Source organism: Quercus robur, chromosome 5 (assembly GCF_932294415.1).
Source record: "Quercus robur chromosome 5, dhQueRobu3.1, whole genome shotgun sequence".
Classification (NCBI taxonomy): Eukaryota; Viridiplantae; Streptophyta; class Magnoliopsida; order Fagales; family Fagaceae; genus Quercus; species Quercus robur.
In genome coordinates this window covers 61,685,717-61,710,548 of record NC_065538.1, presented here as the reverse complement: position 1 = coordinate 61,710,548, position 24,832 = coordinate 61,685,717, and the positions used below count along the sequence as shown (strand labels likewise).

The window sequence follows — 24,832 nt, the reverse complement described above, 5'->3', positions numbered from 1 at the left end:
ATCGACTCACTCACCTCCCAAAGACACTATACAAGACTAATTGTAATAACTTCAATCTGCGTACAAAGGATATGTATTAAAATGTCCAAGCATTTGTTCTTCTAGTTATTTTCTCAATTAAGGGCTTGCAATCATAAAAGCTCAGGTTACCAGGGACTAGAGGCATACCCTGATATCCAACTAGGAGACTACCTTCCTTAATGTGAAGAGCAACCAAAATCTGGTTCTTTAGACCAGCAGATACACCTGCACAAATATTAATCTACAAGCCAGAAATCACTTTAAAGTCTTCCAAACACTTTACACTAATTGGAATGGGAGTAAATCAGCTCTTGGGAAAATCATTTAGTTGTCTGCAAAATAAAGATTAATAAGCTGCATATTCTCATCTGGGATGGAATTTGAATTCCTTGCAACCAAGAATCCTTTTTTTTAGCATCTGAGTTAGGAACCCCATTGCTAGCAAAAACAAATAAGGTGTGTGTGTGTGTGAGCATGGATAAAAAGCAATAAACTCAAATATGCAAGATTTGTGAAAACCCATAAAAACTAAAAAAAATTAAACTTGCACACATTCCATTCATATTTCATTCCTAACAAAATTAACACATCATATTATATATAATTAAAATTGGGTCATAAAAATCGTGGTTCATTGGCTTTCTGACAGTGCCTTACATTCATTGTACATACAGGTGAAGAACTCAGCAGAGTAAATAAGTTAAAGCAACTCTATGCTTAGATGATTAATTTGTTATCAATTTTAAAACATGTAAGGTGAAAGGTACTCTAACCAGGATCAGTTTTGCTGTGATTTCACAAATTGTCTTTGCAGTTAAAACTTGATTTAGTCATTGGATTCCTACAAGAAGATTACAAAAGCAAGCACATTGCGTGAAATATTTCCTCCTGGAAACGTTTTTTGGTTTTATGGTTTTTGGTTTATTTGTTTCTCAGAAGATGTTTATATTTATATCCACTCTTCCCTGCCAAATTTTATACACTGTGTACTGCTTCCTTGTTTTGAGCTTTTCAGCTCTGTGCCTAAGTAACTGGATAGGATAAATCTGCATAAACTAATACTGTGCTCTGAAATCTGGTCCTTATTACGTAGAGAATGGTCTTTCTCTTGAACAAACTGGTCCATTGATTTTCTGCTCTCTCTGGTATCTCTTGCAGATTGCAAAGTTGATGGGTGAAAGTGAAACTGCACAAGTATTGATCGAAAAACAAAAAGCTGAGAGCTGTGACACACACAGCTACTTATCAGGTATGATTCATTATTTTGCTTACCTGCCTGTGGGAAATTTAGGTTTTTTTATTGGCATTTCCTACAAAGTAACTTCCCACTGTGTGATAGATTTGTCCTGGTTTCTTCACAGAATCAAATTATTGGGCTACAATCTATCACAAATTACAAGTTTGGAGGTGCTTACACATATGACTGTCGTACACACCCCCTTACTTTCATTGAGGAACTAAAGTCCACCTTAAATGTGATTATTGTGTTGGTACTTGCATAGGGTTGATCTACCAATGTTCCCAGTGTAATTTCAACATACATTGTGGATGTTTATAAAAAGGACAAATCTGGTTTTAGTTTTTATTATATATTTTTCTTTTGGGTTGAGCCTTAGTTCTTTATTATCAAATTGAATGTTTTATTGTGACAATCCATTAGTGTAGATTACAGGGGGACTTTTATTGAAGTGGATTACGTTCACTTGTGACCTTTGTGCCAAAGAAGTCAAGGGTATACCTAATCATTGTGACCTATGTGACGATTAGGTAGTGTATCCATTACTCATAAATAGGGACCATTAGCAATATTCAAAACCATGCTCAAAAGAGGACCTGTTACAGGATGAAAATGAAAATTTATTCTATAAATGAGCAAACAGATGAGGTATTCTCACCTCCAATGGATGATTCATTTTAGAGATTTATTTGTCTCAAGATTACCTTGTTTAATATTATATTAAAGATGAAAACTATATGAAATGATGTATTGATATATTATTTATTGCAGTGGTTTTGAGAGGGGGTTTAAGGGTAAACCTTCACCCAGGCTTGTGAAGATGGTCGTGTTTGCAACACTGACCCGAGATCCAAGCAAGCTTGCTCAGCTCGATCTGCATCATCCTTTATTTTTGACAACTGGGCAAAGTTGTTATAAGCCTCCAGAACAATTAGAATCGTACAAATTGGTATGCCATTGTAACTGTACTGGCAATGTTTGATTTTTGAAGCACAATTCTTATTCTATGTCAAGTTCTAAAAGCAATCTCACTTATTGCATTTAAGACTACTTTTCAAGTTGAAAAAGTTATTCATCCTGTGCTAAAAACAAACATGACAATTATGTTTTTCACTTGTCTAAAAGATCTTCATAATTAAAAGCTTACTTTCATGGTATTTTCCACTAAAGGCAAGTTTTAGCTTCAGTTTTGTTGCTGGCAATTTGTTCTGTTTGAGAATTTTGAATAACTTTTAGGCACATTAACCTTAATTGGGCATTGTTTTTTAATCATCAAAGGTACTTTGACACTGGAAACAGTCAAATGATCAAATCTCAGTTTTGGTATTACTTTTCTGTCTTTTTTATCTTTGAAAGGAGGAATCTTGGATACTTTTTTTATTGTTTTTAAATTTGACTTGACAAAATCACTTGCCAGGATTCAATTTTTAACAATATAAATTCAAAAACCAAACATAAAGTAGCAAATTTAATACAACTTTGTATTGTGATCATAAAGTATCAAATGACACTTCCTCCCCTTGTAATAGCAAGGAAAAGGGTGAGGTTTTGACTCATGGGTTCAAGAATCACCGAGTGTGTGTATAGACTGTATAGTTACCAATAATTTTTTTTTTTTTACTGAAGAAGCATCTGGTCAAATTTTAAAATTTTGGAAAGAACTTTGAAAGTTTCTGTGTGTGTCAATTTTGGGCTGTGTTTTGAGCTGGTCACCATGATATCTTTTGGTGCTTATTAGAAAATTTTGATCAATACCACCCCTAAGACATGGTTACATTTATATGCTCTGTGTACTCAAAATCTAGGTATTAGATTCTGATAACTGTCGTTAATTGATGTTTAATGGGAATCCCATTGCTCTCTGTAATTTCAAATTTCCATCTCTTGTTTACAGATTTGTGAATCAAAACTCAAACCATTGTATTTGGTTGCCCTTCTGCAAAATTTAGGAGGAGAGAAGTGCATCGTTTTCACATCTTCTATGGAATCAACTCATCGTCTATGCACCTTACTAAATTTTTTTGGTGATCTACAAATCAAGATCAAGGAGTATTCAAGTCTTCAACATCAATCTGTAATAAGGTAATTTCTGGTTTAACTTGTTAATGGCATTCATGTTAAACTACTTGATTCTTCCAGATTGGAGAGAAAATAGGAAAAAAGAAAAAAACTCTAGCTGTATACTGACTGCTGCTGATAAGCATAAAAACACGTTGCAAGAATGAATGAAGGGTGTCCAGATGATGGGAACTAAAAATCTCAATTTAATTTTCCCCGTTTTGTAATGAAATTTTCAGTTTCACTATTTTGGAAGTCGTGGGAAAATTTAAGAGGTCTGAGCTTTGAAAGTGCTTTGATTTATTAGAAATATTTTCACTGTCAGTTATGCCTATTTTGGTTTCCATGGCTAAGTGGCTTATAACTGAAGGATAATCCATTAGTTGAAAACATCCATTGACTTGTCATTTGAGCCTCTAATGGGATGGGAGCTCCACCAGGCTGACTGCCCATGCAGACTGATGTTTGCATCTTATCTATGGGTAATCCGTAATTGTGAGCTGAATGAGTGTTTGTGTACCATTTCTTTTTCGAAAAACACTGGTTATCTGTGTCTTTAGAACAAGTCCTACCTTTGGATTCTTGTTTCCTAGTTTTTTTGATAATATTAATAACATAAAGATCACAGATACATTAGGGTCATAAGTACATTAGTATGGAGCATTACAAAATTCTGGGTGTAGCCAGTTACAGTGAATGGGTATTTTTGGTAGCTAAAGAGGCCATATCATCAACATCAGACAAAATAACTCTAGGAACTAACATTACGCTAAATTTCATCCCTTGCTGCTGCAAAGCTTTCAGGTCTGTAAGCATCGCTAGATCCTGCCAAAAAGGTTTTCTTTTATTGTTGCAAACTTCCTCCACATATTTGCATCTTGTGAGCACTATGATATGACGAAAGCCCAATTCTTTAGCTTGCAAAAGAGCTCCCACCAGTGCTTCCTTGGCTGCTGTTAGTGGGGTGCCAAAACCATTCCTATTGCATCCTCTAAAGATCTTTTCTTCCTTCCTTATCTAGTGTTTTAAAAGCATAACTGCTCCTTCTGGTCTGTCAGTCCCTATGGCTTCCAATTTTGACAAGTAATTGCCAATTTTCTAGTATCCACAACGAAATCTTTGGGCTGCAAAGAAGATTTTGAGAGGTTAGTATTATCTCAATGGGATTAAGGCATTTACCTTCATGTACGACCTGGTTTCTATGATTGCAGATTGTCCATAAGGTTGTAAATAGAGCTTGTGAGGTGTTCAAGTTCTCCTGATCCAACTTTTTGTTTTCCAAAATACATCTTGCAAGCCATCGACCCTCCAAGATTTGGTTGAGATTGGTAGTTTTAATGGAAATATACAATCATGGAGAAGTTTCCATATAAAAGTGAGGATTTTTAATGGTAGCTTCACTTTCCACAACACACTCAGAACACTGCTATGAATGTCTAGTTGTCTTGTACTTGTCGGATTGTCAGCCATAAAGTTCTTATGTGGCAACTCATAAGCTTTATTAACTGGGAATTCTCCAGAGATGGAGTGTTTCCACAAGACTTTGTCCCTTCCCCCTTCTGTGTTTGTTAGAGGAATGTGCAAAATTTGATTGCAAGTGGGTTGCTAGTATAGAGACCTGACAGTGTCAAACTTCCAACTATGGGATGAGCTATTAATCAGGTCAGCAACAACATGGATGTTTTGATTCCCTTTGTCAAGTTTTGAGAATAATTGAGTGACCAAGATGGGCGGTTCTATAAGCATTGGGAAAGTATTTTCCTTTAAGGGCTTTGTCTAAAAGTGAATTGGGGTGTTGGATAATTCTCCAATATTGTTTAGTAAGCATTGCTTGGTTCAAGAAGCTAAAATTATTTTAGCCAAGGCCTCCTTCCTTTTTGGGTTGACAAACTGTATCCCAATTAATAAGATGGAGTTTCTTTAGGTAGGGTTCATGACCCCACCAAAAAACTCTGGTGAGGGAGTCTAACTTCTTACAAACAGTTTCAGGGACCCTAAAGCAGGAAAAGGTGTAAAGGGGCATGGCTTGCAGTATAGAAGAAATAAGAGTAGTTCTGCTAGCTTGAGACAGAAGTTTGGCATTCCAGCTTTGTAATTTAGACTGAAATCTGACAATCAAGTTTTGAAAGTCAGCAACTCTTCTTCCTCTGAACTTGAAATTGAGACCCAGGTATTTACTTGGAGTCTGGACAAGATTAACTTGGAGGTTTGGAGACAGGGACACTTGTTCCTCCTCAGGCATGTTTGGAGAGCAATATAGATCAGATTTATGATAGTTAATGCATTGTCCAGAGATATCACAGTACCAATCAATGATTCTTTTAAGGTTACTACCAGAGTTTTTATCATTTTGGAAGAAAAACAGGGAATCATCAGCAAAAATAGATGAGTGAAAGAGCAGCCTTGATTCCCTAATTTAATTCCTGTAATGCTCTTTTGAAGTTCAGCTTGCGTAAGAGCAACTGAGAGGACATTAGCACACATTAGAAAAAGATAAGGGGAAAGGGGGTCCCCCTGTCTATGACCTTTGCTATGTTTGAAATATTGTGTGGGGCTTCCTTTGATGAGTAGAGTGTAGTTGACAGTTGTCACACATTCTTGGATCAAATTAATCAAACTTGGGCTAAAATTCATGGTCAGTAGAACTGCATGTAGGAAGTTCCAATCTACCCTGTCATAGGCCTTATTCACGTCTACCTTAAGGGCATGAAAGCTCAACTTTTTCCCTTTCTTTTTCCTAATGCAATGATTTTTTTATTTTTATTTTTTGATAGGTTAATGTAATTAAAAATTTCATGTGCTGATGGCTTTAATTTGTTTTATTACACGGTTTGAGGTTATCTAACATGTAATGAAAATCTGATTTTGTACTGCAGTAAGACATTGAAGGCATTCCGGGAAGGGAAGATACAAGTACTTGTTTCCTCTAATGCGATGGCTCATGGCATGGATGTTGAAGGGGATAGAAATGTCATTAATTATAATCTGCCCGCATACATGAAGAGATTTATTCATCGGGTTGGGCGGACAGCAAGAGCAGGCCAGACTGGGTCTTGCTTCACATTGCTGCATAAGGATGAGGTATGTCCACTTGGTGGTGTCCCTAACTGACAAGTATTCTATGGTAGTAAGAGAATAGGTTCGGAATATATGTCACCAAGAACTCATATTTTTATTTATTTTGGTGGTCCTGCCTATTTCCAAGTCCAGGGTTTCAACTCTGATGGGCTAGTGTCAATCCAACACTAGTTTTCTCAAAGCCTCTTGTTTGTCCCTCTCATCAAAAGAGGCAAATAATGTATACCTTAGCTGCAAGTTCAACATATAGGTAGACCGCTTGATGCAGGACAATATCAAATGGGGGATAAAGGGGAAAATTGAAATAAAAGAAAATGATAACCCAAGATTCTGAACTTAGGGGTTTGCTTGGAATCAGCAGCCAGCCATTGGGAATTTTCCAATTCAAAATTTTATTCATCAAAGTCTGTCATACATTTTATTGGAAGCTATTTTAAATAGGCTTTCATTGAGTGCATTAATAAGAAAAGTAATTCAACCATAAAACATAATCCCACAAAATTTTCAATCAAAATAAAATTACATCAATGAAATTTCAAAATTTGAAATTCAAATTAGCACTAATCTTGGTTCATCTTGGTGTCTGCACCACCAGTTCAATCTTATGCCAGCATGATCTCAACCTACTTTCTTTCAACTGAGCCTAGCCCATTAAACTGGATGAATTTATGCCCATATGATGCCAGTTACTCCAGGAATAGGTATACTTGGCTTTTCAAACTGATTAAGGGTGTGAGTTCTGCCCAGGCCAACTAAATTGTGGCTCAGATCTGCCAGGCCCTATGATTTTATGCTGAGTGGGCCAGGGTGGGTTATTTGGCTATATTTGCAGCCTAGCTGAGTGCAAGATCACTTGATTGAATTGTTCAAGACATGTCTCACTAATCATGCATATTAATAATATTGTTAAATTTTATCAGGGGTATTTATTGTTCATGTATGGACCCCTAATTTGATGCTATTATCCAATTCTAGTATATATTACAAGAGTAATGCTACAGGTACAAACTATTTTACAATATTTTTACAAAATGTTGATGTGGCCAACCCCTTATTATTGGTTTTCATCTAGACCCACCAATAATATCACTTTTTCATTTACCAATAATTACTCACTACATCAACAGATTGTAAATTTTTTTGTAAAATAGTTTATATCTCTAACATTATTCATATTGCAAACAAGAAGGAACAAAAAAAAAAAAAAAAAAAAACAAAGAAGGTTGAATTACATCCAAAATATGCTTACATGTCATTCTTTTGAATCTTTGTTTTCTGAAAAGAAGAGAGGTAAAAAGAACAAAAGGAGGGTGTGTTGTTGTTGGGGGGGGGGGGGGGGGGGGGGGGTGTGGGGGTGGTGGTGTGTGTGTTGGGTGAAGGGATACAGGAAACAGTCATTTAATGACAGGTCTGTTGCCTCAGTTGGTCCCTGAGAGTTTAGGGCATGTTTAATGCTATCCAGTTCCCTAATATGTTGAACTGTAAAGCATGTCTAGCAAGTAGCAAGGCTAGTTCTTACTTGGTTAAAATAATTACAGAATACATTTCCAATTTGTTCTAATAATTGTAAAGCAATTAACCTGGATACATAAAAAAGTTCCTGGTACATTCTAAGAATGAATTAATGGAGAGAGAGGGACAGAGAGCAATTAACCTTCTTATATATATATATATATATATATATTTTTTTTTTTTTTTGAGAACCTTCTTATATAATGACATGAGGTTCGAGTCTTCAAAAGGTAAATATCCAGCCATCAAGACAAAAAGAATCACACCGCATGACCACAGATCTGCCTTTGCTACATCATAGCCTTTGTTGTTGATCACCTACAAAAGTGAAGTGCCAATGGTTAACAAAACAAAACAGAAGGTTATGAGAGTAAAGAAATAGTAGCTTGCACTTTGAACCAAAAGCAGATATACCTCTGGAGCAGCATAATTTGGTGTACCACATGTTGTGTGAAGCAATCCATCTTCCTAAATAGAGGGATTAGTTAATCAGTTACAGTACCTTCACAGATAAATTAAGTAAACCTGCCTAATAATTCACCATAGTACCGATATAACCCAAAAACAGTGTGGTAGCCACAGGAGAAGTAGGGCTTCTAGGGCCCAGTGGCCAGTGGCCACCAACACCTCTTTATATTAAGTTCTGCATAACTTTTTTTTAAAGGTAAATTACAGACCCATCAGTGGATTTTGAACCTACGACCCCATACTCTACCCACACTTGTAAGAGGAGAAACTAACATTTGAACCAGGACTCATTGGCAAGAGTTTTGTGCAACTTTTAGGATAAAAACTTTATTTTTTATTTTTTTGAATGAGTGCATAAACACAATTTTTTTCTATGAGGCAATATGATGCAGAACAATTAACGGTCTAATACCAAAATTGATGCAATACAATCTTTTGCGGGAACAAATAGAATAGAAAGCAAAGGATAAACCTGGAATCAAACCAAGGGTTGCTTGGAATTAGCACCTAGTGCATCCTTTTCTGGAATCAGCAGATTCAGCACTAAGCCATTGGCATAATACCAACAAATTTTTATACATCAATCATAGTACTACCCCCATTGACTACTTGGACTGAACTCTAATAACCCTGATTGACTTGGGCCAAAACCCAATTATGCAATTACAAAAACAACCTTAATAACTTAACTAGCTAACAAGACTTAAAATAATTCAATAGACCAATAATAAAAAGAAAATGGACTTCTAAAATTAAATTGAATTGATATTGCACTCCCTGCATCACATTAAGTCATCATATTCACTAGAACTTGTTGTGGTAGTGCACTTAATCCAAAAGCCGAAACATTAAGAACTGCATTAGCATCCAGCAGTAAATTCTCTGGCTGCAAATGACAAACCACAATGACATCTTTATTTTATTTTCTTATAATAGATGCAATGTCATTCAATTATACATAAAAATCAGTTCATCGCCTCCAACTGCATAAATTAATTTTAGGGTAAAATACAGTAAAACCCTTGAAATTTGGGCTAATGTCAGTCAGGTCCAAGATATTTCAAAACTGACCAACTTGGTCCCCTAAACCGTCACTCATTTCTCTCCTCTCTATGACGGTGATTAGGGACCAAGTTAGTCAATTTTGAAATGTCTTGGACCTAGTTGGATTTAGTAGCTCAAACATTATAAGAGTATTATAGGTAAATAGATAGCTAAAAAAAAAAAAGAAATCACACCTTTAGGTCTCTATGAAATACACCTCTGCTATGACAGTAATCCACAGCATTAATAAGTTGCTGAAAATACTTTCTAGCTTCATCTTCCTTCAACCTTCCTTTACTTGCCTGGCTCAAGAAATAGCACAAAAACCAGTTAATTATATAGAGTTTATTAACGGATCATTCATTTTTATGATAAGTAGAGTCTATTAACAAATCATGCACACGTAATTTAGGGCCCTTCATTCCAGATCACATATGTTAGTCATCAGTAGGAAACAAGCACTATCTTACAATTTTGTCAAACAATTCCCCACCGGTCACAAATTCCATGACTATATATATTTTCGTCCTGGTAGCCATCATCTACACAAGTAATACTGCTGGAAGTCAATCGAGACTCAGAAGATAATCAAGAAACATTCTGATTAAGTACAAAACATGTGGAGAATCCAGGATATAGAAATATATCACAATTAAGATCAAATATAAATCTCCACCAATAAACCATGAAGAAGGTGATTGAATAATAAGTCATTTCATTGCATTAAGATAAGTTAAAAATAAAATTAAACAAAGTAGGTGTGCTCCCAAACCTCATACATACGGATAACGTTTGGGTGTCTGATCAGTTTCATAGTTGAAATTTCACGTTTAATCTGCAAAGGAGAAACCAGCCAAAAAAACAAAAAACCAACATTTATATATAGACTGAAACAATAATAAATGTAGAACTTCAACAAAGTATAATCTTTGCACAATCAATGCATATAAATCTTAAATAATTCTCCACTAAATGCCAAAGTGAGGGGGTGCAAATAACTCATCTGGCAATCAAAATGTTGTTTATTTTCTTTTCTTGGTAACTTTTACAGCAACCAAACAGCGCACAATAACCCCTAGAGTCTCAATATTATTACACGAGACAAAAGAATTACATTTCCAATGTAATTATATTAACCAAAATTTCCTTAGATTTGGAGTTTCATATCAAAAAAATATATATTATCTTATAATTATGCAAGCACTCCATAAGCAAATTATATAGAACATAAAAGACTAATCTAGAATTATACTTTGAGTCAATTAAATTGAAATGAGCAATGATAGGGGCACAATCTCTTTTCACAACGTATTTCACAACCTACTAGAGTGTTAAGTTGTGATTGGAGCAATATCACGTTTACAATTGTTGACAAACGTTCTTAGTTTTTAGTTTTTAACTTTTATGTACAGCTTTTAAAACCTCACTTTTTCTTACTTCTTCGAAGTACAAGTATCCTTTTGCACACTTTTAGAAAAAAGCTAGATAAACTGTTTCCAAATAGACGTTAAGTAATAATCACAACATGTCACATCAGCAATTGTGAAAAACTTCGTATCCATAGTCATTGACTTATTTATTTGAAATTGAATTGATTTGTTTGTGAAATAAACCCAATTCTAACTCTCTCTAATTTGGTTGCTCTTTGAGGTTATTTATATTATAAAGTCCATATCAACCCAATATACCATGTCGTGGGACTCGTCACATACTCAACTAATTTAATATCAATTTTTGGGGATATCACAAGAATAATTCACCACCTAATGAACAACTTCTTTTAAAAAACACGTTTTAGCCAAAGTTGACTTCGCCTAATAGTTAAAAATCAAAAACAACAAATTACATTTCGCTTGCTCTTTTTCCTTGTTCATTTTTTCTTGGCAGCCACACAGTCAAACAACAAATAATATTACGGTGTTACTCAGTGTAAAATCAAAGAAATTCCTCGAATTCAACTTAATTGGATCAATAAATCTAACCAGAAAAAAGAGAAAAAAAAAAAAAAAAACAAATCTGATTCGGACGATTCGAAAAAATGAATTGAAAAATTAGGATTAATATTACGATGAGTACCTAAGCAATCATCTTGTACTTGAAATTTGTTTTGAAAATATTGTGTATGTATCATTTTTCTTTCACAATTATAATCGAAGTGGTGTTTTCACAACACAATTTCACAAGTAGAGTGCACTAAGAAGTATGTAACAATATTTATCCTTAAATCAATTAATTCTAATATACTCTATCAATCTGCTAAAAAAATAATAATAATATACTCTATCAAACATAAAGAAAGAGTGTGTATTGTATGTAACCATGTAAATGTTCAACAAATTTTTATATATAAAACTCTAATTTTGATTGAAGTATCTTTAAAAACAAAAAATTTAAATTTCAAATGACAGTCTTTAATTTATTTTTTAGCATTATAGTCTCTAATTTTGCATTAAGTGTCATTCCATCCTTAATATTTCATTTTTGTTCTTAAAGTTCACATTTATTGTTAATTACGTATTGTGATCCATCTAATTACAAGATTATCATTAAATCTCCAATACATCCAGATATTTTATTCAGTGCATTTAAGAAAACTGAGGAGGATTAGTACTAATTTAATGGTCAGTATGGCATATACTGCAGGTATGACTGATACCGGTACACAATATTGATTTCCTTGATTTTAATTCTTTAACCAACCATTTGACACAATTTAAAAAGAAAATAGTGGTGAATAATAAAAATTATGTATCATATGCGTGCTTTACATCTATTCTTGTTCTCATCAAATTCTTTAGGGAGAAAAAAGAAAAAAGAAAACTATTGTGAAAGATATTGATATAAATAATAAATAAATAAAAACATGTTTATCCTTAATTTTCTATTGATTAAGAAAAAAAAAAAAAAAAAAAAATATATATATATATATATATATATATTCTATTTTCCCTTTTGAAAGTTTGTTAGCATAAATTACTAAAAATTAGGAAAATGATATTTAAAATAATCATTAAGAGAAATTACAGACTAAGTGTCTAACCGACGTTTAAAAAAAACTCTTTAAATGGGTTGAATTTGAATCATTTGATTCTTAAAAAAAAAAAAATTGATTGAATTTATAGGAAAGTAAAATTTAAATGTTTATTAATAAAAAATTGTGAATTCAAGAAAAACAGATAGGAGAGACGTTGGGCACCCCTTGGTCCCAAAGTGGATCCATCCACAGTATTTTCTAAGACACGTAACGTAATCATGGCATTATAGTGAATTGAAATTAGTGATGTGAAATGGGACATTTGATTTGAATGATTTGATTGTATTTTGTAAAACACCTAACCTAGCCGATAATGACTTGAAAAGAGTGATATGAAGTGGGACATATGTGTGTGTATATATGCTAAAACAAAAACGTTTTTAAAAACACAAAATATTTATTAAAAAAAAGATTTACAAGCTTATTTTCTTTTAAGAATAAATAGAGAGAATTACAAGCTACAGACATATAACAAATCGAAACTTACGGTACATTCTGATATGAAAATGACTTTTTTTAAATAAAAAAAAAAAAATTGAAAAGGACATTAGGTTCTCATAAAAAAAAATTTTTAAAGAAAAAGACATTAGTCTCTATAGAACGTAATTTTATTAACTAATTAATTGAAGAAATATAAGAAGACACGCAATATTTAATAACTAAAGTTACATATTGAGATCGTTGGGCACTTTCCATAGGAGGGGGATTAGCTGGATAGGGTTCTTCCTATGTACTCCTAACAAATAAAAAAGTTTATTTCAAATTTAAATTAGGTAAAGGGTAAAGACATGTAGGACTAGTTATAAATTTACGGTAAAAATGTAAAATTGACCCTCTAACTTTCATATATATATTTTTTCATTTTAGTCCTCTAACTTCCAATTTTGTCAATTCAGTCCTCTAACTTTCAATTTTTGCTAATGCAGGGTTCCGTTACAACTCAGTTAGTGGCTGTCGTTAGAACTCCTGAAACGATGCTGTTTTGCATTTTTTTTTTTTAATTTGGAATTAAAAGAAAATAAGAAAAATCTGGAAAAAATAAATAAATTAAGGGGATCGTTGTTCCCCTTCCCCTAAATCAAAACAAAGACCTAAAGAATACCCAAATCCCTAACTATGTAAAATTTTTGAATAGCTCTTCCGGAAGAAGCACATAGTCGATAGTGAAGATAGCCAAAGGCGTAGCGTCGAGCATCGTGTCGACAATTCTCAATAAGTCTACTCCGGTGTGAAGCGTGACCTTGTCTCCGATCGTCGTGACTTTCAAATTGTACTTTTCGGCACCGTTAGTCGCCAAAGTGTCGATCAGATCCTTGGTGGTTTTCAAAGTTCCCTTAGGAGTGTAGCTAGCGCGTGCATGATAGAGTAAGAGTGAGACTATTTCAGTGTCATCGTTCCTTAAATGTTTTTTTTTTTTTTCCAGATTTTTCTTATTTTCTTTTAATTCCGAATTAAAAAAAAAATGCAAAACGGCGTCGTTTCAGGAGTTCTAACAGCAGCCACTAACTGAGTTGTAATGGAGCCCTGCATTGACAAAAATTGAAAGTTAGAGGACTGAATTGACAAAACTGAAAGTGAAAGGACTGAAATTAAAAAAAAATGTGAAAGTTAGAAGGTCAATTTTGCATTTTTGCCTAAATTTATTTATAAGGTCAAGTTTGAGAAATCCGATGTTGTATTTTTAGAGAATCTGACCTTACACAATAATTTTCATCAACTTATTGTAATTTTTTTTTAGGCCAAACCTACTGAAAATTTTATAAAACCAAGGGTTGAAAATAGAGATTCTCGTCTACGGTCTATCTATGATAGATTTAATATCTACAACAAGAAAAGTCATAAAGGACTTAAAATAGAGATGCCATTAAAGATTAACTTCCAAGAATGGCACAATAGAGAGAGAGACTATATACCTTTCAGATAAATGTGTCTTATATGCGAAACCCACATAAGGAGTCCACTTTTATATGAGAGGTGAGTGTAAAATGCTTTTATACATATACAAAAAAATGGGTGTAATATGCTAAATACACTATATAATTTATCGAATGGAATAATATTAAGGAGTTATTTCTCAATTAGAGGGGATATAGTAGTGAATATTAAATATTCATGCCATGGAGAAGTGGGGATCATCAAGGAAAAGTCATTAAAGATTTGATTTCAAATAAGGATTAAGAAGTAATGTTAGGACTTTGGACCTGGATACAGAAAAAATTCATAATTATGAATGTGAGTCATGTGACAAGTTGTGATTGGTGCTAATAAAAGTGGTGTCAATTACCAATCACAACATTCCACATCAACAATTATGAAAAACATAATGAAGCAGTTTGTATTCCTAAGACTTATTGTAAATTTGAAATGGGCTAATTTTGATTTGGCTCCTTAAAGTTTTAAAATTTTGATCCTCAAGCTAACTATGTTGTTTTGAGTTAAAGTTGCACTTAAAAACTTGTGTAAACATTATGTAACTTTTTTTTTTTTTGAGGAACTAAACATTATGTAACTTAAAATAATATTTGTTCTTTTATTTTTACTAGGTATTATTTTATTATTCAATTTTAATTATATTATTAACGTATATTATTTGGTATGCATATAATTCTTGATAAAGTTAAGTATTACACGGTCATAATACTATTTATAATGGTAAAGTGAATGCATTAAATATTTTTTTTGGAATTCTTCTTGAATTTTTTTTTCTTAAAAAAAAAAAAAAAAAAAAAAAAACTCTTCTTGGATTGTTACAATAGTTTTTGAAAGTCTTAATTTTTCTACTTCAACATCTTAATTTTCAAAGGTGTATATTACTAAATTGTTTAATGTCACTTGAAATCAATTAGATTTCAACAAAATACCAAACAAATAATTAAATTACCTTTTATCTTTTCTAGCTAAATTAGTTATAATAGTTGATTAAGAGATTTAGGGTTCAATCTCCATCTACACTAAAAACTGATTGGTGTCTTAGTGTGATGATAAAAGAACTATCATCAAGAGCAGATGATATAGGTTAAAATTATCTCAAAAAAAAAAGAAAGAAAGAGGTTCTAATTACATTATGTTTGGTCTTCTTAACTTTAACTCAAACACAACATTAAACAAATTTTAATTAAATTATATTTGGTCTTCTTACCAATTCTCTAGTTTAACTCTTTTTTATTCCTTTATTTTGATGTTATTCTTGCCTATTAATTAATTCAAGGAGTTTGAGCTACTTGTCATAATATGTATGTACGTAATACAGCAATATACATAAGCATAAAATCAATATTTTGTGATAAAAACTCATTTCCAATTCAAGAGTTGCTATCCTTTGTCCATAAACTTCCGTCTTGAATGAAGGAAATCTAAGTTATATATATATATATATATACTAAAACCTCATCTACCCGTTGTGTGTGAAAACCATCTGACCTAATGACAATCTTTTTTTTTTTTTTTGGGTGTTTGGGGGGTTGGGGGGGGGGGGGGTGGTGTGGGAGAATCTGCTAGAAATATTGGGTCAATATGCTAAAACCTCATCTACCCGTTGTGTGTGTTTGTTTCTCAAAACCATCTGACCTAATGACAATCTTTTTTTTTTTTTTTGGGTGGGGGGGGTGGGGGGGGGGAGGGGGAAGGGGGGAGGGGGTGAATCTGCTAGAAATATTGGGTCAAACAAAACTCAAATAGAGTATGCCCAATAGTGGGCTCGATTTAGTCTGTTGTCAAAGAGTTGTGTCCATTGCCAAATAGTTGCCATCTCTTGAGTTCACACCCTTTGGTTGTCTATATAAAGGGGTCAAGAGCTCATTTGTGCATGTGATACAATTTTTCACTTACACGTGGTGTTGTAGAGAACAATGCATAGAGAAACATCTCTTTATCTTTCTCATCAATTTCATCAAAGCATTTAGATTGTAAATGTTGTGTGTTTTGTTCTCATAAACAAACATCATTGTTGAGTCTCAATAATACAGATTATGAATATGGGAGACTTTGATTTTATTTATTTTTTTAACAATAGAAAAACCCTCTTTAATCGGATAGTGTGTGGAATGTGGAATGCAAACCATGTAGAATTTGTTTTACATGTGATCGACTCATGAAAATGATGTCTAGAGTCTCTAGATTCAAAACTCAAGATAATGTATATAATTTAAAAGGATAGGCCAATAAGAGAACATGGACATATAAAAACATAGATAAATTGCATAAAATAATAAAGGAGAAAAGAGAAGGCACAAACCTTCCTCAACAATTCATCTACGCATTTACTTTAAGTGCAATGATTAAGCATCTCCACCAAATACGAACTGGGTGATAATGTCATGAAATAGCAAATAACATAAAGAATTGAAGTACTTTAATTCACGAATTTTTTTTTTTTTTGACAAGAGATGGCTAACAATTTTTATTTTTTATTTTTTATGAAGGCAAGAGATGGCTAATATACATGAGGCTTAAATGAAATTTTAACCGCTGGCATGCATCTTCATGAGCAAACCTTTCCTTGAAATTGTGAATAAGAAAAATACTACTTTGTGCTATCACTCGAAAGCCTAACATTTTTATACTAACAAAATAATGATTCATAGGGACAGCCATGACTTTATTCGTTTCGAGGTGCCAAACTATGCATTAAAAAAAAAGAAAAAAAAAAGAAAAAAAGAAAAAAAAGGAAGCACCACTAAACAATAAAAGATATACTAAAAATTTAAAAATAAATTAATATATAAAAATCCAAACTAATATATATTTTTATATTAAAAATATATATAAAATAAAAGACAAAAAAATCATTCGTTAAAATTGAACTCGACCGTTTAAAAAAAATCATTAAATTTTTGACAATTTTTCTTTTAATGTACAAAATTTATGTCAAGCATTCTTCTAAATACAAAACTAATTATTGTTTTGAAGTTAAAAAAATAACACTCAGACATTGAAACAAAAGTTCAAAACTACCTCAGCCACTCAACATTATTTTCTATAAATAATTATAATATGTCCTATATTTTTCTAATGCGTTGCCAGGTTAAAACTTTAAAGCAGGGAAAAAAAACTTTAAAAAAAAAAAAAAAAAAATCCCTCAACAAATCATATAGGTAGAGCCAGATAGCAGTAATTAAACAATACTTAAATCTTATAAAGTCCCAAACTCTTAACTTTGGCAACCTGACTCTACAAACAGTCAAAATTTCACACACATAGCAGTTTGAATTAAAATAAAAAATAAAAAATGTTTAAGCCAAACATAGAGTCATTTGAATTTTTTTTTTTTTTAAAAAAGAAAAAAGAAAAAAGTAAAGAATCCAGGCACAGTCATTTGATTTGTTTTTAAGGGATCAATTAACGCTTAAAGGTTTTGAAGAAATAGACTTGACATGAATCTCGCAACATCCTCCCTTTTCGTTCTTTTGGTTTTTGAATGAATGTGTTTGACTTTGATTCCCTACAAACACAATTGCCAAAAGTTGCGGTAAAATGTTTCTATGTAATTAGGTCTTCCTCCCCTTTCTACCTACCAAACTTTAGGTCCTTGAGTCTTTTGTTTTTTTTTTTTTGATAAGTAGGTCCTTGAGTCTTTGATTGTGATGGATTACGATCTTTTGCTTTGAGCTGCAAATTGAGTCACAATTTAATACTAGAGTAAAGACTAATGAGCTTTGATTATGTTAGGCTGGGTTTGGATTGCGATGAAAAGCAACAAAATGTGTGTCTGCGTTTTTTCTGTGGATCCCATGTACTGTTCACAGAACTCGCAAATACGAATTTCAGTAAATTTTTCTTTAAAACTGAGTCTAATGGTATTATTCACACATTTAAAAATTATTTTGCTACGGTGTTTTCAGTTTTCAATTTTCAGCTATAAGCGGTATCCAAACAGACTCTTAAAGAAAAATGCTACAACCACTTTTTTCTCTGCCGCTTACAACTAGTCACGTGGCGAGTTGTGGTCAAAGTTGTGCAAATAGTTGTAGTCCTAGCATTGTTCGAACGATCGTCCTAAAATTTTATTTTATTTTATTTTATTTTTATTTTGACTAATGATGAGTTGACACCTAAATTTGTTGTGAAAATTTTGTTGTGGACGTAGAAGAACTCCTTGGTGTTTTAGCATAATGCTATATGTTGTGAGTTTGATTCTAGTTAAACCAATTTGAACACTTGAATTGGGCTAAGCAGACTTGGCTTGGAACACCATGATCACAATTGAATTCCCCACCCCTCTACAAAGAATTGTCAAAGAAGATGACTAGGAACAACACTTGACATGCAAACCAAATTCATGCTTCTTTTCTTTTGGCCGAAATGGATGACACTTTGGCCATAAATGCTTGTCATTTTCTTTGACTTGACAAGTTTCATGAAAGTGCTGAAGCTTTGGAGAAATAGGCAACCTTAGTTTGGTGGACACAGTAGTTGTGCGGAAAACAAGTCAGCATTTCTTAAGTAAAAGTTTTTTACGAAACAAAAAGTAGAAAAAAGAAAAAAAGAAAAAAAGAAAAAGTAAAAAAAGAGAGTAATGCCTAAACTTGAGAATCACAAGAATTTGAGTTCAATAAAAATAAGAGTAATGCTACATTCATAACATTAATTTTCACAATAAATCCTATATAGTAACTAGTAAGCAATTACTAATTCTAATTCGCAATTAATATTGACACCAAATATAAGTGCTTGTGGGGTGTGGGGGTCAAGGGTCTGGGTTCAAGTCTCCAAGAGAGAGTTTCACATACATATACACTTAGATTAGGCTAAAATAGAATTTTTATCTTGTATTTTAAAAAAAAAAAAAAATTTGTCACATAAGATTTATAGTGAAAATATTGCAGATATAATATTACTCTAAAAATAACTTTGCTCCCTCAAACATAATCTTTAACCCCTTAAATAAATAAAAAAAGGTTAGAATAACAACAATAAAAATTAGTTTGCAATTTGAAGGGTGTAGTTTGCAATTTTGCCTTAATATTGTGATTACAAGCCACTAAACTGAATAGGAATATATCTTGAAAGAAAATTACCAAATCAGGTACGTAAAATTGTCATTCCCCCTCTATATAATGAGGCTACATGGACTTGAACTGAAGAAGCATAACATTTTTCCTTTCCTTGTAATTTGGGGTTGTACAAAGCAAGATGGTGATGAATGTTGAGATAATCTCCAAGGAGATAATTAAGCCATCATCTCCAACACCCCATCACCTTAGGAAGTTCAAGCTTTCCTTCTTAGACCAACTTGCACCTCTCTTTCATTTTCCTATCATTTGGTTCTATGATTCTAAGAAATTTGTGGATGTTGAACCATTTGAAAGATCTCGTTTGCTAAAAGAGTCTCTAGCTGAAACCTTAACTCACTTCTATCCATTAGCTGGAACACCTATTAATGAAGAATTCTCCATCAACAGTAACGACAAGGGTGTAGACTATATTCAAGCTCGAGTCCTATGCAAGCTATCACAAGCGATACACAATCCAAATGGCAATGATCTAATCCAATTGCTACCATTTTAGCCCGATAATAGTTGCAATGATTTTGGAAAGGAAGTTCTCCTAGCTGTCCAATATAATATTTTTGAGTGTGGTGGAGTTGCAATTGCTGTGTGTATCTCACATAAGCTTGCTGATGTAATATCTGCAGTCAATTTTGTTAATGCATGGGCTGGCACATGTAGAGGAGAAAGTGAAGTTGTAAGTCCTATTTTTGATGCGCACATCCATTTTCCTCCAAGAGATATAACTGGGTTCATGCCAAATGAAGCCTATATTTCAAAAGAAACGATTGTGACCAGAAGGTTTGTGTTCAACAAATCGAGCATAGCCGCACTAAGAAGAGAAGCCTCTGCTGCATTTGGTCCAGAAGACAGGGTTGCATCACGCGTTGAGGTCGTTTCAGCATTCATATGGATGCGTATCATGGTGATGGCTCAGACAAGGACAACAAAACCTAAGCAAGTAACAGCAGTTCTTGCAGTGAACCTGCGAGAGAGAATGGTTGCACAACTTCCAGTGCATTCCTTTGGGAATCTTGCGAGGGTTGCGATTGCAGGTGAAACACCGGTTGAGATGGAGAAGGATTACCAATTTTTAGTGAGGCAGCTTAGGAACGCTATCTTGGAAATCAATGCTGAGTACTTGAAGAAACTACAAGATGGCCCTGTTGGAGATTTGTATTTTCTAGGGAAAAAAGACAAACAATTCCAAAATGGTGAGATAGAGTCCTGTAAATTTAGTAGTTGGTGTAGGTTTCCTGTGTATGAAGTTGATTTTGGTATGGGAAAGCCCACCTGGGTGTGTTGTCCAGGCTTTTGTTGTAAGAATACGGTAGTCATGATGAGTACCAAAGATGGTGATGGAATTGAGACATGGGTGAGCATGAAGGAAGAAGACATGGTCATGTTCGAAAATGAACAGGAGCTGCTCTCATATGCTAGCTAGCTTCCCAACAGTCAACAGAGACAGGGAATGAAGAAGGAAGGGAATGAAGAAGGAGCTAACTATACATGTCCTTATCATGGCGGCTCAACGAATTTGGGGCTCTAGACGAAAGCTTTAAATAGGGTCTTTTATTATATTTAATTATAAATTTATATATATTTTTTAATTAAAATTTATTTTTCTTGCTTTTTGAAAGGCAAAATTACTATTTTTCTTGTTCATTTATGAAACTTTCACTCAAATTTTTTGCAAGATTTTGTTTTTTATTAGTAATAAATTTGTCCATAGCTCCTTTTTGAGGTTCAATAAGTTCTTCTCTTTTTTTTTTTTTTTTTTTTTTTAAGTTTTTCATATCCAGATGGATATTTTCTAGTAGATATTTGTAATTAAAAAAAAAATTTATGAATAAATGAAACACAATCTATAATAATAAAAAATTACAATTTAACTAGAATAATATAAATTTAATGTATAAAACAATAGAACCTGGTTTATCAAAAGCACAATTGCAACTTTACTTAATATGATCACTTTACACTTGAAATCTACACAAATAAATTAAAAATATTTAATTTATGGAAATATTTAATGAATGCCTTAAGGGTATTTGTTTAGAAAATATTTTTAGAAACTTTTTATGAAAAAAGAAAAAAAAAACTACTTTTTTTTTTTACAATTTTTTTATATCTTCCATAAAAAAAAGTATCAAAACTTTTCTAAGATAGTCCATTAAACAATGCTCTAAAAAACATTGGTTAACCGGCCTAAGTTTATTAGCTACCTCTCATTTCTATACTAAGATTCATATTGTTCATATTTATTAGCTACCTCTCATTTTATACTAAGATTCATACTATTCATATGTCATTTATGACATGTAGGAAGGTCTCATGCAGCGAGTCTTTTAGCTGAATATTGTAAAAAATGAAGTTTATTTGTAATATGGGTACTGTTTAAATTTATTTGATAAAATGAGGAGAGAAGCGAATTTCGGCAATGGTGTTGCCGAAATTCTGAGAAAAAGTAAGAGAGAGGAGAGAGAAATGATGTGACAGATGTGGGAGAGAGAAAAATGAATTTTAGCAATGATATTGCCAAAAAAAAAAAAATAAAAAATTGAATTGTGGCAATTGAATTGCTGAAATTTGAGGATTAAAAAAAAAAGAAAAAAAAGAAAACTGAACTGTGGCAAGAGTAATGCTAAGGCCACACACTATTTTACCATATTTTTTACAAACTATTGTTATGACCAATTTCTTACTGGTTCTCATTAGGGCCCACCAATAACATCACTTTTTTATTTATCAATAATCACTCATCACATCAACAGTTTATGAAAGTTTTTGTAAAAAAATTTGTATCTCTAGCATTTTGCCAAAAGTGAAGGATTTAAAAAAAAAAAAAGAAAACTCAATTGTGGCAATTGAATTGCTGAAATTGGAGGAGTAAAAAAAAAAAAAAAAGGATTGTTGTAAGATTAATACTACAGCCACACTTTTGGATAACTAAGAGTGTGTATCTCTATAATTTTACTCCAAAAGTGTGGCTATAGCATTAATCTTACACAATCAAGGTTTTTTTTTTTTTTTTTTAAATTTTTTTTTACTCCTTCAATTTCGATAATTCAATTGCCACAATTGAGTTTTTATTTTTTTTAATCATCCACTTTTGGTAAAATGCTAAAGATACAAACTTTTTTTACAAAAACTTTCATAAACTGTTGATGTGATAAGTGATTATTGGTAAATAAAAAAGTAATGTTATTGGTGGGCTGTGATGAGAACCAGTACGAAACTGGTCATAACAATAGTTTGTAAAAATATGGTAAAATAGTTTGTGAGTGTAGTATTACTCTTGCCACAGTTCAGTTTTTTTTTTTTTTTTTTAATCCTCCAATTTCAGCAATTCAATTGGCACAATTCAAAAAAATTTTTTTTGGGCAATATCATTGCCGAAATTCCTTTTTCTCTCTCCCACATCCGTCACATCATTTCTCTCTCCTCTCTCCTGCTTTTTCTCAGAATTTTGGCAATGGTGTTGCCGAAATTCGCTTCTTTCCTTATTTTTCCAAATAAGTTTGAATAGTACCCATATCACAAATAAACTTCATTTTTTACAATCTTTTTACAATATTCATCCAAATCAATTCATTTTTCCACATAATTTTTTACAATATTCATCCAAATCAATTCATTTTTTACAATATTCAGCCAAAAAACTCCTTATGCAGCTATACTAGGATTTGTGGAAAAATGAATTGATTAAGATTTTGAGCTAATTCTTTCTATTACTCCTATTAAATAAGAGAAGTCAAACCCAAATTGCAGATTTAAAGGAATCTTCCTTTTGTTTGTCCATAAAAAACCCTTTTCAGTTCTCATGTCTTTTCTCATGCATTGTTTATATTCATTATACTAAATCAGTGTTGTGAAGTTAGAATAATGAAGTAACACTCAATCATTAGGGTCTTTAATTGAATTCAAACGTCTTGTTGCATTAATTAATCAATAAAACACAAATATTGTTATCTTTTCGGAGGAAAATTAAAATTTAAAATAAAAATAGTAAAATATTCAAATTTAATTAAGGAATCTAATATAGTTGACTTGAGGTACTGTACATAAATTTTACTCATTATAATATGTCCTATATTCTTCTAACTTGTTATCAAAAAAAAAAAAAAAAAAAAAAAAAAACCCAAAAAATCATTTTTGTAGAGCCAAACAGCAACAATGAAATACTTAAATCACAGCATCCTTCCTTTTGTCCTTTTGGAATGTATGTGTTTCCCCCACAAACACAATAGCCAATAGCCATGGCAGAATGCTACTATCTTTAGATTTCCCTTCCCTTCCTTAATATCAGGGGGCCCTTGTAGGCCTTTGATATGGGGCTTGCTTTGACATGCTTTGAGTTGTTAGCCCATTGCTGTGGGTAGTATCTCATGTGTTATAGTGGTGGGCCCTTGTGGGTCATTAATAAGGATTGGGTTTGCTTTACTTGTGGGGCCAGTGTCATATAGCTTGGGTTTCCTTTTAGGTTTGGGCATGTGACAGCCTGAAAAAAAAAAAAAAAAAAAGAGTTCTGAACAATGTTTTATACGTTTAATATAGAAAAATGGTTTTATTTTTAATATATAAAAAATTAATCATTTTTTAATAAATAGATTATAAAGGTTATTAATCAGCATGATTAGTCAAATCAAAACCAAAAAAAAATTTTAATTTAGTATTAGAGTAAAAATAATGAGTTTGTGTTATCTTAAAATAATTTGAATTCCAGCTGTATTGGTTTAGGTAAAATCTTATTTTATTAATAACCTCATCGTGCATGCGATGAGTTTTATTTTTATTTTTTATTTTTTATATAATATTTTTGGGTCTAATTTCATAATTTTTTTTTAAAATAAAAATTCTAGATAAGTTTGTTTTGAAGACATGGATTAGTAGGAGAATGTCTTATTTGTAAGCATTTTAAGTGGAGTTAGAGATATATTTTTACTGGATTATCATCAAGTTTTTTCCTTGTTAAACTTAAAATTTAGGGGTATTTTTGAACCATGTAAAGATGACTAATGATGGATTAGTAGTAATCACCTAAACTTGTTGTGAACGAGATTTTGTTATGAATGTAGAATAACTTGTACTCATTGGTGTTCCAGTATGATGCTATATGCTGTGAGTTTGTGTTCAATTATTAGTTTTGTTTCAACACTTGAATCTTGGTTTTTGACCGGGATGCTGGGATGTTGTGAGTTGAGTTTGGGGTTCAAGAGTTAAACCAGTTTGAAGACTTTGAATTGGGCTACCATGAGCACAACTGACCCACCATATAAAATATAGCTGGAAAACCAACTTGGACTCATTATCTCTCTCAAATCTAAATTGAGCCCATTATCTCCTCCATAAATCATAAAACCCAATATACAAAAACCAAATTAAACACCTTGA

General features: G+C 32.4%; 1 protein-coding gene across 1 annotated transcript; it reads right to left on the bottom strand.

The window, feature by feature from the left end:
* Positions 1–8,157: 8,157 nt before the first annotated feature.
* LOC126726577 (CBL-interacting serine/threonine-protein kinase 23-like) lies at positions 8,158–10,386 on the bottom strand. The gene is made up of 5 exons (XM_050431853.1): positions 10,191–10,386; positions 9,889–9,960; positions 9,613–9,720; positions 8,321–9,260; positions 8,158–8,224 (listed from the first exon to the last, which is right to left on the bottom strand). The coding sequence occupies exons 1-4, from the start codon at positions 10,230–10,232 to the stop codon at positions 9,162–9,164; spliced, it is 321 nt and encodes a 106-aa protein (XP_050287810.1). The 5' UTR covers positions 10,233–10,386; the 3' UTR covers positions 8,158–8,224; positions 8,321–9,161.
* Positions 10,387–24,832: the final 14,446 nt, after the last annotated feature.

Coding starts and splice junctions, on each gene's coding strand:
- LOC126726577 (XM_050431853.1), bottom strand. CDS start 10,232: ATGAAACTGATCAGACACCCAAACGTTATCCGTATGTATGAG. Junction 9,961..10,190: donor ACGTTATCCGTATGTATGAG/GTTTGGGAGCAC, acceptor TTACTTGTGTAG/ATGATGGCTACCAGGACGAA. Junction 9,721..9,888: donor GGGAATTGTTTGACAAAATT/GTAAGATAGTGC, acceptor TTCTTGAGCCAG/GCAAGTAAAGGAAGGTTGAA.